This window comes from Rhinolophus sinicus, chromosome 16 (assembly GCF_057876585.1).
Source record: "Rhinolophus sinicus isolate RSI-liver-muscle chromosome 16, RSI-T2T, whole genome shotgun sequence".
In the NCBI taxonomy this organism is placed as follows: Eukaryota; Metazoa; Chordata; class Mammalia; order Chiroptera; family Rhinolophidae; genus Rhinolophus; species Rhinolophus sinicus.
Window position 1 is genome coordinate 146,879,028 of NC_142516.1, and position 16,226 is coordinate 146,895,253.

General features: G+C 36.6%; 1 protein-coding gene across 5 annotated transcripts in view; it reads left to right on the forward strand.

Moving 5' to 3' along the window:
• Positions 1–16,226, forward strand: part of NALCN (sodium leak channel, non-selective) — a 294,980-nt gene that overhangs the window by 86,478 nt on the left and 192,276 nt on the right. For all 5 annotated transcript variants that reach the window (XM_074329501.2, XM_074329500.2, XM_074329499.2 and 2 more), the window contains 2 exons: positions 15,179–15,321; positions 15,460–15,564. In XM_074329501.2, the coding sequence (XP_074185602.1) occupies positions 15,179–15,321; positions 15,460–15,564 (248 nt within the window). The remainder of the gene's footprint in view (positions 1–15,178; positions 15,322–15,459; positions 15,565–16,226) is intronic.

The following is a 16,226-nucleotide window of genomic DNA, read 5'->3' on the forward strand; positions in this document are numbered from 1 at the left end:
TATGTGTGTGTGGCAGCTTTGTAGTCCTTAGCACGTATTTTTCAAGTTTGGCCATATCTTCTCTATTTCTAGGTGGTGAAAGGGAAGGCAAAAATGAGACCAGGGAAAGGGCTTTTGTAGATGACTTAGAAGTTGCCCACATCGGGGAGAACTTTGTCACAGGGCCACACCCACTTGCAGGAAATGCCAGAAAATATGTTCTCCAGCTGAGCAGCCATAAGCCCAGGGAAAAGGGGAGAATTCTGGAGGGATGGCTAGCAGTATCTGCCACAGGTTTAAATAAGCAAAGGACAAAATGCCAGTCAATTATAAATACATTCTAAATATCAGTCGTTTTGTTAAAGTCAAAACAAATCTATCTTATATAAATACTTTTCTACTTTATGTTTTACTTATCAAATGATTACACTTATATCACGGAAGTCATAGAATTTTCAGTTAGTACTACTGAATGACCAGAAGTCACCCCAATACTAAACAAGAGTCACTTTTGAGCCTTGTGTCGTTCTGATTTACCTAATAGTCTCCCCATAAGTGAAAGTAACTCAAATTTTGCTGTACTTAAATTTTTTAACCTGGAGTTAAAACTGTTTTCTTCAATTCTTCTTAGACAATAATCCGAGGAACAGAGAGGGTATGGAGAGAAGGCAGATAAATGTTCTTTCCCCACCCCAAACAGAAATACTGAAAAACCATTGCTAATCCAAAGACACAGGAATTTTCACCTCCCCTCCCTTTCCTTGGGCTAGTCTGTTTAATTTTAAAAGCAGAATTTTGCTTTCACAAAGTATAGGAATTTGTTCAAATTCCTCAAAACCAAGCCAAGAAAACTTTCAGAGAGTTCAGACATGCGTGGCAGAGTGGAAAGAACATAGTTTTGGGAGGCAAGCACAGATGCGTGGTAATACGGCTCCAGACACTCCATTCTGAGTGACCTTGGACAAGTTTCTTAGCCTCATTGAGCCAGTCTCCTCATTAAGAGAATGGGAGCAATAAAAATGAACTTGAGTGGTAAGATTTAAAATTAAACCATATAAAGGGCTTAGCATATAATAGGATGGTTCGTTCCATCTGTGTAATCTGGGAAATTACCAGGGAGCTCAAAGTTTTTGTTCCCTGGTTTTGTTGCCCAGCGTAGTCCACAGTTTTCTGGGCAGAGACTGCCTAATGCAGCCCAGGCTAGCAAACCTCTGTCCAAAACCTAACCATTCTGAGTCATGGGTAGTTTCCCCATGAGACAAAGAGGAGCCAGGTACCCACAGATCTCTATAACTGGGGTAAGAAAATGGAGCTGAAACTCTGCTCTGGCTGAGAAGTTCATGGCTGTGATAGGCCAGAATAAGCTGCTCACATCTGCTGGTTGCCACTGATGTTTACAAAACAGCATGGGCTCCAAGTCTGCCCCATGCTTGGCTCTTCCAGCAGCTGGAGGGATCTCTTCAAAAGCCCACCTTTTACTTCAGAAATGTCAGTGGGGAGCCTGGGATCTCAAAGGCCAAGAAAATGCATCTGATAACAGCACTGGCACCTCCCCCCTCAATGAAGTCTGTTAGAAACAGGGGGTGAAGGCATGAATGGAGGGCCAGGGTCCAACACACAATGCCCCCCACCTCTGCAGGAACAAGGCCTTATGCTATTGGGAAGTGCAGTCCCTGTGGGCCTTTTCTTTTCTTTCCCCTGACCTGAGATAATCCTCCAGGGCAGGAGATGAGCCTTCTATGTCCTCTCAGTGTGAGGGCCATGTGGTATCATAAGGAGACAGCAGGGACCACAGAGAGAAGCTGTCTCTCTTCAGACGTCCGAATTATGACCGCCATTAGGAGCCAAAAGCCCCAGGCTCCATGGCAGCCAGGACTGTGGGAGCAACCGGAGAAGGAAGCTTCCCCAGAAGCCAGGAGTGAGCCATCGGAGGGGAGGCTGCTGGAGAAGGAAGTATTGACCTCATGAGCACTTAGGTAGATGAAGCCAGTAGCAGGACAGCACAGTGGTGGGGAGAACATTCAAAGGATCATGTATTCAAATCTCACCTCTGCTACTTCCTAGCCATGCAACATTGGGCAGATGACTTAACTTGCCTCAGCCCCCGTTTCTTTATCTGTAATGGGGTTATCGTATTAGGGCAACTGTGAGGTGAAAATGAGCTAAAGCCTGGCTGGCACCGACTCATTGCAGGTCTCAACCACTTCACCGAATTGAGTGATATTGTATTGGGGGTTGCCAGTATCCTGCCAACTGTGGATGCCATGTAGATGCTAAAGCCACACAAGCAATGGCTCTAGAGACAAAGCCAGCATAAGGTCCAACTTAAAGAAGTCACGAAGATACAGGCCGGGACAGCATGGGGGCTGGAGCAGATCTTTGACAGCACAACCAGACCTGGGGGATTTACCGACGTGGGAAGCAAAACAATGGATTTGTCCACCTCACTGAGGACCCTTATGGGGTCACATGAAGCAACAGAATGAGGGTATATGGGTGAAACGGGAGTAGAGCCCTAAGCTAGAGTGATGCTCTCAGGAGGAAGATAGGAATGGGCAGTATTAGTGGTCAGGATACTGCTGTGTCTGTCAGTGAGGGCATGGAGCATCCTTAGGCAGGCAAAGCAGGTCTGCTGCCCAGCATCAGGAGCCCTGGCAGCTGGTCTGGGTCACCATTTGGCTTCAGACATTATTTCTTCATAGAAGTTAATGCAAATGGAGTCCCTCCAAGATGGCAGATGAGCAGCCTGGCCAGCTTTCATTCCCCTGACTTCTGTAATTGCTACTCTTCACACTGTCCAACACATGCCTGTTTTCTCTGACTATTTCCATCAACCCCTCTCCCTGACCACTTTCTGCTTTGTTACTTTCATTTGCTCACTTAACCTGCATGGGTACGTTTTGCCAGATTAGTGTGTCTTTATGTGGTAGGCCGGAGGTGAGTACCAGGAATAGGATGGTGAGCAAGCCAAGGTCTGTCCTCTTTTGGCACTTGCGGTCTACTGGGGAAGAGAAAATAAACTGTAGACTTTAAAATGTGACAGACTTTTAAAAATACTACTTTTTACAGACAATAAGAGAAATGATGGTATGTCCTATATTGCAGAGGATTGGTGCATTCCTTAAATTGAAAGCTTTGGGAAAAAGAAGGCAAGAGATATAGTTGGGTGCGATTTGCCATGCATATAAGATTAAACTTTGAAGATCAGTCTTTTGACTGTTGTCTCTTTTAAAAGAGATATTCAGGAATTCTAAATCAAAACATTGGGGTTAAAAAGCTGGGAAAAGTAAATGGGCCAAATGAAAGAGCCTTCTCACTAAGATAACTATGTACCTTGTTCCCCAAAAGACCTAGCCAGACAATCAGCTCTAATGCATCTTTTGGAGCAAAAATTAATGTAAGACCGGGTCTTATACTATGTTATATAAGACCCGGTCTTATAGGTATTGTAGTAAAATAAGACCGGGTCTTATATTAATTTTTACTCCAAAAGATGCATTAGAGCTGATTGTCCGGCTAGGTCTTATTTTCAGGGAAACACAGTAGATGATAAAAGTCATTGTGCCCCTTTAAACTTCAGTTATTTGTGTTGGAAATTATATATATATATACAGATATACAAAAAAATGTATACAAGTGGACACTTTGGTCAACGTTGCTCAAGCAATAATTCTCCATAATCAGAAGTGTCTGGATGCTGATGGTAACCACTTTGAGCACTTCTTGTAATTGCAGAAGTCAAACGTGACATGTATTCATCTTTTGTTATTGGTATATATTGAATATTACAATTTTAATAGTTTTTTTCTTAAAATGTGTATACATACATTTATATATATATACATACATGTGTGTATATATATATATATATATATATATATATATATATATGTGTGTGTGTGTGTGTATATATATATATATATATATATATATATATATCCTTAAAGGCAATAGCAAATATATTCAAGTTTAAGAGAATTACAAAACACAACTACCATAGTAAGTACTTATTTCCAATCCTTAAGTAAATGCCATTAATGAGAAGGCAAAGAGTGATGGTGGTAATCAGATAAGAGATTTGGGTAAAACATTTCATTCCATTTTCTCACCAGCCCTGTCCTCTCATTCCTAATATACAGGGTTGTTGTTGAATGAATCTATTATTCATTCATTTCTAGAGATTCAAGAAAACCCTCTGTCAATCAAATAATGCTAGGTTAATAAATAATAATAATATTTTCTTCAAAAATTATTTTAGATGTGTGCTTATATCTTTAAACTGAGGTGATTAAAGCTCAAATAACTAGTACCTTAAAAGTGATTTGTAAGATGCATGTGCATACACACACACACACACACACACACACACACTACACAAAGACTTATAAATACCCTACATTGATTGATAAAGAAGAACAATGAGTGTGATTATATACCCTCTGAATAATGAGTTAAATAAAAGATTAAAACTTTAAATAATTACTCCAGACATATTACATTCCAGACATATTTCTCTGTGCATTGGATGTTAGGTAGTGTTTCCAGAGATGGTTTTTCTGTAGTTCTCCTGACCAAGGATAAAAAGTTAATATCACCCCACCAGACACATTGCAAAGATCTGATTGCTCTCTTAGTGTCATGCTGACCAAATGAGCTCTGGCCTCATGCGGCAGTCTTGCCAGTGTGCCGAGTGAGTGTGGAGAGACACTTCATTCCAGACATAAGCAGACCAGATCACTGCTGCCCAAAGCTCTCTGGCTTTGGTTAAGTTTGTTGTGCTATTATATAAAAATAAAATACTTGAACCATGTCCCGTGAGTGACTTTTTCTTCACTCCTCCTCCACTGTTTTATTTTCAATATGTTATCTGTGTCAAATATCGCTTTAACGTTTATTGTGAAAATCAAGCAGTAAAAAAGGTAGATACTAAGGTGGTATGGAGAAAACTTATCAGTGTGTGTGTGGGGGGGGTATGACATACGGCACAGTAAGATTCTAACGCAGTGGCTTGGGGCCAGCCAGAAGATGCTTCACTGTCACGATGTGTCCTTACTTTGTGCCAATGATGATCTTTTCATCCTAATGTTGCACAAGCCAAACTGAGACCAAGCAGACTAGACTACATATGAGCAGAGAATGGTGCCTTTGCACACATTGATGTAAAACTCTCATGTTAATCAGACCTGCTCATTTATCTGTGCAATTTCTGGTGTATATCTTAAATTGGAAAGAAGTTGTCCTAACATATATGTAATGTTTATAGCAACTTTATTCATAATTGACAAAAACGAGAAGCAAGCAAAATACCCCTCCATAGGGTATAATTCGAGATAAGCAAAGTGTGGAACATCCATTCAATGGAATATTATTTGTCAATAAAAAGAAATAAGCTGTCAAGCCATCCAGAAACATACAGGAACAGTAAATGCATATTGCCAAATTGAAAGAAACCGGTCTGAAAAAGGCTACATACTGTATGATTTCAACTCTATGACATTTTAGAAAAGGCAAAACTTACAGAGACAGTAAAAAGATCAGTGGTTGTTGGGAGTTTGGGAGGAGAGGGATGACGGTAGAGCTAAATGGATTTTTAGGATGATGAAACTATCCTGTATAATACTGTAATGGTGGATACATGATATAAGCATTTGTCAAAACCCATCTAACTGTGTGATACAAGGGGTGAACGCTGGTATAAACTACAGACTCCGGTTAATAGTGTATCAGCATTGGCTCATCAACTGTAACAGATGCCCCACTCTAAAGTAAGAATATCATAGTAGGGAAAGGTATGCAGAGAGGGAATAACTGGGAATACTCTGTACTATGTGCTCAATTTTTCTGTAAACCTAAAACTGCTCTAAAAAATATACTCATTTCTTTTGAAAGTTAATTTGTTACTATTCTCTCACATTCTTATCTCACCTATGTGAAGTTCTGGTTTACATTGGAAATGGCGGCCAAGCAGAAATGCATAGTATCTTGCCTCCTTAGTAACACAACTTTTGATATATGCAAAATGTTTTTTCAATCAGTGTAATTTTCATAAATCTAAAATTTAATCTGTGACACATCCAAAAATAAATAGAAACCAGTTGAAAAATAGCATTTTTAAACATGTTTTTAGGCTTTAAGAATTTATAGAAGAAAGTAAGCAGGAAATACAGGAAAAATTCAGTGAATATTTTTGTACACATGAATAAATGTGAAGATATATGACAAAAAAAAACACCCATGTATAGTTTAAAATTTTTAACAATTAATATTTCCTATTCAGTTGAAGCTATTAAATTGTAATATTAGTATGAATGATATTAGAATATATATTTGTTTTATATTGTGTCAATTTTTAAATTCATATAACTAAGCCTTTTATTATAAATCATGAAATTTTACATTTATCATAACACAAGAAAGAACTTTATTTATACTTAAAGCCATATGTTATTCGTATTTCGTACAGCATTTTTATTGTAAATTACATTTGATCAATATCACTCAAGTATCTTTCCCACTTAGCACTGAATCAAATTTTATTTTAGCATGCCTCTCTGAACAAAAATGTCAAATTATTTATTTCCAACCTTGGTTGATCTTTTGATCCTGTGCTTGCTTACTAATTCAGTCAGGCTTGATATTAAAAATAAAACAAGTTCTTGCTATAGTGGCTATTCTGAGGTAGACTGATCAAGTCGAGCTTAAAGTTAATTCTTACTTCCATTGCTCGTGCATGATAATGCAGAGATGTGAATTACTTGTATCCTGGAATATGAAAAAAAGAAAGTCAGTATTTCTTTTCTTCATATTCTAGGATACACATCTGAAACCTATATAACTTTACTAATAATTGTCACCCCAATAAACTTTAATTTAAAAAAAGAAAAGAAAGTGTTTTTTGATTTTTGTTTTTTGTGTTTTTTTCCAAATACTATACTTGGTTCTAATTTTTGAACTATTGTGAAATTTTAATGTCATAACTATTAACTTCCTAAAAACTGCATGACGTTCTGGTCTTTTTGCCTTGATTTCTTTTGATTGTGATTTCCAATAAATCTTTCAAACTTGGGTGACAAAGCTAAAACACTAAAAGAAGCATAATTTTTGGCATGGTATCTTTTGCTTACTTTATAAAAAAAACTAACATTTAGTGTTTTAGTGGTGCAAGTATCATCATTGCCCTAGTCTATCCATGAAAAACCGAGACCCAGGGTGGTTCACTGGCTGACTCCATGTCAGAAAGATAAGAAGCAGTGGACAGTTTGTTAGGGAAGGTAACTGAAAGCTAATTGTGTCTAAGCATAGTTTTCGTTAAGTAAATTAACAGAAAATAAATTTCCAAGAAGTTCTTTTGATCTGAAATCATGGCTCCTCAAAGGCAGAGGGTAACGGGTATCTGTCATGACCTGTCCTGTGCTGCCCTTACTCCCAGGCTACATGGAAATTGCTCAGCCAGAGGGCAGGGAGTGTTTTAGTTGGCAGGCGGGCTCAGTGTCCTTGGAGTTGTTCTACTTTAATACCGAAACTTTCCTGCCAATGTCAGCATCCGGCCTTGTCAACACTCTTTTTCCATTTGTGAACACTATAGTTAAAGCTTTCAGCTCTCCTTTTCTAGAAGTGTTTTATATTTAGAACTTGAAAGTTTGGAAATTTTCTATAACTGAAGAAATACGCTTCAAATAAGAATCTTTTATTACTTATAAAAAAGAGTTTAACTTAGAAATAACTTAGAAATAAACATATATGTGCTTTTTCAGTATGGCCTTTGATCTTACTGCAAAATGAATAGTGAAGTTTAAGGTAACAGAGAAAGTGATTTCATTGGTGTGATAAGGTTGGATCAAAAAGTGCTTAACTGTGAACAAAAAAAGGCTAAAATTCAGCTCAAAAACATAAGGATTATAAATACATTTTAAAGCATTCATAATAAACAATGTCCTTTGATGTTTGCTCCATGTTCTGGAATAGCAAATTAGAAAAACAAAAAACAAAACAAAACAAAACAAAAAAACGCAGAAAGAACATGCTGTGTTGTTATTTTGATGGCCACATGGCAATTGTGAGGCTGAATGTGTGTGGATCATTAGTTGAGCATGGGAATGAGTTGTATGTAGATTATCATAATCATAAGGTTACCTCACAGTCTATTAAGGGAAATATTTGAGTTAATTATCTTAGAAATATATGTTATTAAAATTAAATATGATTTTAAGGAATAGAAAACATTGTTCATAAAAGTTTCATCTCAAATTATTTAAATCTAACTGGTTTATTGTTCAATAAACCTCTATCATTCAGGACGGTCCTTCCTTGCCAATGCTGGCCTACTGACCTTACTCATATTTCATGTGTGTGGATACATTCAGCCTTAGTGACAAAGGTTTATTAAGTTGAATCCAGATGTCTACTTTAAAAATACACATCTCTCGTTGGTATTTGTTTTTATTGTCTCATGGCAAACACATTTACTTTATAATAACCACTGTTGGATAAAATTTATCACCACAGATCCAACTATTAAGATTTGAGAGTATAGTTTGTGTGAAGAGGTAAATGGTAAGGTGGTGTGGGGCAGTTTGGTGGGAGAAAAATATATAGAAAATTATGATGAATCTCACAACTGACTATTAGCTCAAATATTTTAAATATGTGGTTAAAATCTATATATGAGGTTTTATACCAGAGAGTTGGGAAATTACCGGAGGGCGAAAGAAACTGAAAGTTCCCCAAAATAAAACAAAAGGATTTCAACGTAGATTTTGTCTTCAACAGGTGACTTCAAGCTGAAAGTTATAGTGGAATTAGAGAAACCACCATGTTGTTTGAAATTTGGTTGTGGCTATTTAGATTCCATTGTTGAGACTAAGCCTCCATGTGTCACGAGCCACTTAACAGGTTTCTGTCCAACACTCTTCTTTCATGGTCCAGACAGAACCAGTCATGAACATGGACTGCAGATGAGTCCATTTTCTTCTGTTTGTCTATGAATATATCGAATGCCTCATCTTGATTCAGACACAAAACCTAGACAACTTGCAAAATGTGTGTTTGTAGTTTGTCATGGAATAATTCAGGAAGTACCACTATATTCTTTGAAGAGGAAAATTTTGTGCCATTTATTTCATTCAAAATATGTGATTTTTCCTTTTAAAACCTCGTTAATATATTTGTAATATCTCATTCTGTGAACTAAGATATCCCACCCCCAATTTGGGATACATGTTGGTACAAACAGTCATCTTATAAAACTGCAGGAAGTAAAAAAGAAATAAGATTTTTCTTCCAATGTATAATGGTTGAAACAAAAAAACTGATGCATATTACTGTAATGGTAAAATTGAGTTATCTGCTGTGTGGCAAAAACTTTATGCAAACAATTGATATCTTAGGTTCTAGGCTTTTAGCCTTCAAAAATATTTAAAGTTGAGTAAAATGTCAAATTCAAATGTAAACTATTATAAATATAGTCCAAAAATGTGTTTTTAGGGCTCTTCTTTGGCCCAAAAGTATTTAACCTCCAACTAGTTTATATAAGCCAAAGGAGAGATTTTAATAAATCTCACAACTGTTCCATTTTCCCCATTGTTAAGTGAGGAAATTCCATTCAGTTCAAAATACTTAATTGACACAAATTATATGTAAGATTAACCCTGAGGTAGGCACTGGAGGGCAAAAGCTACAGAATCTGAAAGACCAGTAAGTTAGGAAAGTGGTTCTTTCACAGGGGCAATTTTGCCTACCAAGGACACTGGGCAATGTCTACAAACATTTTTAGTTGTGACACTTAGGGGTGATGTTGGAATCTAGTGGGTAGAGATCAGGGATGCCGCAATGCACAGGACAGGCCACCACAGCAAGCCATTCTCCAGGCCCAAATGCCAGTAGTGCCAAAATTAAGGAAATTTGGATTAGAGTGTCAACTAAGCCAGTGGTGTCCCTTTGATTTATTTTCACTGACACTTCAGGATTTAAATAACAGTGAATTCTACCTAAATTCAAACCGATAGTACAACTTACCTTTGAGCAGCTTCAACAAATTCCCCTTTAAACTATGCAAAGCTCTTTTTTTCTATTAGTTCTGTTTAACAAGAATATTGCTCTGTGGAGCAGTTCTAGAGTTGAAAAATAAAATTGAGGTGGAGAACAAGTTATATGTAGGCAAACATAACAAAACAAATGGAAAACAATGAAGCACACTTGCCCCATCTTGTGGGTCATATTTCTAATAATGGAAATGTGCAAAAATCAAGATTTTACTGTGTGTGGACCACCTTTCAGGGTTGGATATTTAATCATTGCAACTGCAGTTGAGAGGCATCTACTTGGAGTATAGGATGGGGATTATATCCTTCCACAGTTAAATCTACTGGTTAAGAGTCGCGCTTGAGTCACCTGTAGATGAGGAACATGTAAGTTTGTTTTCCCTTCCACCTGAGGGGGATGTTTAAATTGGAATGCATAGAGGTGAAGTCAATCAACTGATCGCTGAAAGGGTGAGATCAAATCAGAGTCAGAGTCAGAAAGAATTTAGAAAAGTTGAGGAAAACTGATGTGCCTGAGTGACAAGAGTGTTGTCTTTGTGTCCTCCACAAATGAGATTCTGTTCCCAGGTGGGAAATGAAGCCAGACAATCAATTCAATTTCATAAAAAATACACAAGGTTGGAAAGGTTAAAGGATCGGATAATAAAACAGGTATGAGGCAGGATGACCTAGGTAGAATGAAGGGTGACACAAAGGTGATATAGGGGGTACTTCCAGACTCCTATAGCTTGCTGTGCTTTGCAAAGTCAAGGGCAGATTCCAAAGGGACTGAGCCATAGCCAGCATCCAATGGGATGGGTTCTTTCCTGACCTGGGATTGGGCTGCCTGGGGAGGTGGTGTGTTCTATATCACTGGAATAGTTTAAATTCAGAAACATTGCCCTGAGAATCCAACCATTGAGAGACAAGATGGAATAGATGGTCTTACAAAGAACCCTCTCAATTCTATTAGGAATTCTGAGCATGGGATGAAGGTTATTGTTCAGACTAAGGCCTGGTATACTTACTCATTCAACTATCTAAAGCCAGCATCACGAATTCTGACTTCCCAAATTCTTTCACAATAGATCAGGTATCACCATCATTAGAATAGCACTACAGATATTTTGTGTTTGGAGAGGAGTGTAATGGTGGAACCCCAGGTTAGTACCTTCTTATTAGTTATCACCACAGTTCTGTGGCCCTGTCATTTGAATAGCTCAGTGGCGTTATGTAACCTATGACTAGAAGAAGCAATAGGGAATATTCCCCGGATACAGTCAATTTTTCACTTTTATTTTTTTTAATCAAAAAAGAGAAGACAGCCAAACAGTAAATATAATTCTAAAGATAGTCAAAACAGATGGGAATGTAATTTTGTTCAGAACTATAAAAAAAGTCCTCTACTATGTCCCGATACATACAGTCTATAGAAAGTTCCAAGGTGAGTGTTTATTCTCTAAATGAAGTCTTGTGGGTCTTCTTAATCCAATAAATTCAAACCATCAATGGAAGACATCAGCAAGAATGAATGAAATTAGAATTGATGAGATGAGTAAAATTGTTGTGATTTTGTTTCTTATACAAGTGATATTCGTGCTTTGAGAGTTTGAGGTCTAAGAAAATAGCATTATTCTAGGAGCTTCCTAGAGATATTTTTGGGAGCAGGCTTCATTGTTCTCTAGTAAGAGAATACATTCTATTTCTAGGCACTATAATAGAATCATTATTCCTTTAACAAAAATGCGGTCCTTTTATATGGAAATTTTAGTTCCATAATTAAATGAACTAAAAGTACTCTATAGTGCATCTAGAAAAATATTTTGTATGTATTGATATAATATTTTCTAGAAATTTCCCATGATGGATTAAACAATGGAGGAAGACTTTCTTGTTTATAAGTAGTATGGGCTTTTAAATTTGTATATGCATACTTTAAGTAAATTTTGAAAATCAGCAAAACAGTCAATTATAAAATAACTTCTTTTCTTTCCAAATACATAATTGTGCAGTATTCACAGTGAGAAAGAAATCATTTTAAAAGACCAAATATGTGAGAAGTATTTGTCTTACTATGATCATTGTTTATCAAGAATTCTTGATGAAGAATTATAACTTCTCAATGCCAAGTGTACAAGTGAAAAACACAGTTTTAACTTAGAGCGCTCATCTCTAGTGCAGGAGGGAGACAAGGTAACAGAAGTCCGTGTGATAAGTGACATGACACATGTGCTCTCTCGGCACTGCAGGAGGACTGAGAACAGGCACGTAGTGTGGCTTATGGGCAAAGGAGGTGAGCAGGGCTGAACACCTGCAGAGTAGTCAGCTAAGAGGATGAGAGAGAAGCACAGGGGGGCATCCACGGAGAGCAGGATGTGCAAACTAATTTTGAGCAGCTGCAGTTTCTTACTCAGGGTTGTCCACTCCCACAGAAAATAAGACTGTCATAAATTTGATTGTTGTCAACTTAAATATTAGTCAACAATTGGAAAGTCATTTTCAGAATTTATTTTCTTTTCATATACTTGTCAAAGTCAGGAATGGAAAAATGATAAGGACTATACTCTAATTCAATTGCCTTTGCTCCTGCAGCTCTTAGTAGCGTAACATCTTCAAAATCTTTGACCCACGGTAGTTCATATATGTGACAATCATTTTCTTCAACAGTCATCATTTTTCCTGGGGAGTTTATTTTGGTTACATTTTCATAAATATCTCATCTCTTTGAAACAACAAACCCTGCTCTTTGAGCCCCACTGTGCATTCCTACTTCGTCGCCTTTTTCTGCGTCAAATGGAGTAGAAGCTTCAAGATTAGATCGTACTATTTTTTAATGATTTACAAACAGCATCTTCCCTGTTGTCTCCTGTTGTAATAAAGAAGGATCTTGGCAAGCAGAGGAAGGATAGTTTTCAATGTTCCTCTCAAATTTAATCTTATATTGACAAGTTCCTTAGTTTACCTGTAAATGCTCAACTGGTAAAGCTATTAAACTTTAAAGGTAATTCATAATGGATTTCTGTAGCCACATTTCTGCTTTAGTCCAAATAACTAGAAGAAAATAAGGGACATAAATTAATTGGTTTATGTTGAAATTGTCCTTCATATTCAGTCCACAAAAGGAAAATTGTCCTTTTTTTTGTACATACGCATCATAATAGTCACTTCTCTTTTCTGTTGGCATTTTATGTTTGTAAATGTTGTTCTGTGAATCTTTCTCTTAAAAGTCATCTTCTTGCATGAGTTCCTCAATGTACTATAAACTTAGTCACCATAGTCCCTCAGGAAAAAAAAAAAGGACTTTATTCAAATTAAAGCTAATAAGAGAAAATATGTTCTTTTTAAAGTCCTGGTCTCAAGCAGGAGGAAATATAAGTAACACAGGAAAGGAAAAGAGTTTAAGACATGGACGTGTTGATGCGAGTTCAATTTCTGGTTCTGTCACTTTCTACCTCAGGCAAATTCATTAACTAGTGACCTTTTCTACAAATTGTGATTGACGGTATCTGCCCTTTTACCCACCTACTCATCTACCTGATTAATTAGACAGGGGTTTCTTTAGCATTTAAGTATGTAAAAGAACCTTGAAACGAAACATGTTCTACAAATACTAGTTGTTATGGCAAAGACTTAATGTACAAAATATGATTCTTAAAGTGAGAGCAGTACATATATGAAGTTAGATTTTACATAATGACCAAATAGGAATATGTTTTCCTTCTTTCTCTCAGCTTTTCTTTTAAGCCTCTTTATCTCCCATTTGTCCCACTTACTTCTAGACTTTTTCTGCCATTCTGCATGCTTTGGTATTCACGGATGCTCTGATTAGTCTATCTGCATTCACAGCCCCAGAGACATTATGTCCTCAGCCAACTTTAGTAACCCCCTTCTTAGTCTGGGCATTTGATCATATGCAGATCCTAGTTTTAAATTTCTGTGCGGTTAGAACATATATACTCATAGGTGAATGTTGGTTTTATATCCTATAATAATTTAACTCATAGCAGTGGAATTTTTTGAGGTGCAAATTTTACCAGTTTTATAAATAACAATATATATTTGTCTTATAAACAACTTTAATTCAGTATTTTTATTTCTGTTCTCTCACAAAATAATATTAAGCAATATTTTAATTGTTACAATAATAATAATACCTAAAATTATGAAGTACTCACCATATGCCACTTTACAGAAAGGAAATCATTTAATCCTCACAACACTGTGAGGTATGCGTTATTATTTCCCCATTTTACAGATGGGAAAACTAAATCACAGAAAGGATGTCAGGAGGCAGGATATTATCACAGTTAAATATGTATGTCCTTTTTCAGAATGGCTGGGTTAATTCTAATTCACCTATTATTATCTGTACATCCTTAAATAAATTGCTTACTTTTTATGTGCTTTAGTTTTCCGATCTGTAAAATGGGGAAATAATAACACATGCCGATCTGTAAAATGGGGAAATAATGCTGTGAGAATTAAACACTGTCTTTCCTCTGAATGGCATTTTAGGTTCTCTTAACTGTATGTTCAACAATCTGCCCATATATTGTTCATTTTCTTTCTTTCCACTATCAGTAGTATTTTCAATGAGACAATTCTCTCAGAATATACAAAGTACTATTTGATAATGTAGTTAGCACCTTACATTTTGGTGTTCAGTAAACCCTATGACACCCAAAGACAGGCTTCAATTTTAATTTTTGGAGCCGAAGTAAGATACTTTAATCTCCCAATGAGAAAGTGATTTCAAATGAAACCCAGTTTCCAGATTTATTTCATTCTGGTTAAAACTATAGCAAGTGCTTTTCAGCACACTATAAGTAGTAAACCCCAACGGGCAAGCTTATGTGATACACCTTCTTTTTTATTATGTCTTTACTTGGTTTGAATGTTAATTTCCTTTTCCACATTGTTAAATGCATTTAACAGCTCAAGTTATAACATAAAATTGTTTTATTGCTACAGCTATTAAAATTGTCCTGGCTTGAAGTCAGAAACAACTGTATCAAAATCCTAAGAAGAACAATAAAATGCTGCATGCTATTTCAGTCCATTTAGAAGAGCTTTCGTCATTGAAAAAATGACCATGGATCAATACTGATTGTTTTTCTGAAAAATGACTTCTCATTTCAAAAGTCCCCCCTAACTCAGTCTGCTCTCCTCTCTCGTGACAGGCACCAGCATATTCACAGTCTATGAGGCTGCCTCACAGGAAGGCTGGGTGTTTCTCATGTATAGAGCAATTGACAGCTTTCCTCGCTGGCGTTCCTACTTCTATTTCATCACTCTCATATTCTTCCTTGCCTGGCTTGTAAAGGTACTATAAAAATTTGTCCTAATATTAATAAAAGCTGTATTTTCTGACAGTTTCTACAGAACTTTTGTTTGTTTTCACATGCCCACTGCTTCCTCATTCCCAGTCTTTGGTAAATGTGGTTTTGTAATTTTCTTTCAGAATGTGTTTATCGCTGTCATCATTGAAACATTTGCAGAAATCAGGGTACAATTTCAACAAATGTGGGGATCGAGAAGCAGTACTACTTCCACAGCCACTACACAGGTACAGTATCAGGCAACAGTGTTACAACCCACTCAAACATGGACATACCATCCTCACCATCCGTGGGACTTGATGAAATTTAAGGGAGCCCTGTTATAATGGCCTTCTACAATCAGACTCACTAAGAGGGTTATTAAAAACTAGAAGTGCAAAGGTCCAAATCCAGAAGAACCAAATTAGGCTTTCTGGGTGATGGGATAAGGGCACCTATATTTTTAGCAGCTCCATGGGTGGATTTGATACAACACTGGGCTTGTCACCACATTTATTATGTACCTTTGATTTGATTGTGTCATAACAAGTCCTGAAAGGGCTTTCAGATAAAATATGGAAACTACAGATAAAATTTTCCCATTTTTGTAAATATTTATTCATGTAATGGAAAACCAATACAATGGTACTTATGTATAGGATTAGAATTGTTGGAATGGAAAATGTATTTCATTCAGGATGAACCAATCACAGTCTAGTAAATTATGAAGAACACCCCTCAAATGCATGTCTGTGACTTTTGAGGAATCACTACTATATATTAGGAAGAGTTCAATGCTCCCAAGAAATTGGAAGTGCCCTAGAATTTGACTAAAAACGGCAGGGCAGTTAATCAGAAGAGAGCAATTCAGATTCAATGACTCTATTTTTATTTTTGGTTTTGTTTTGTG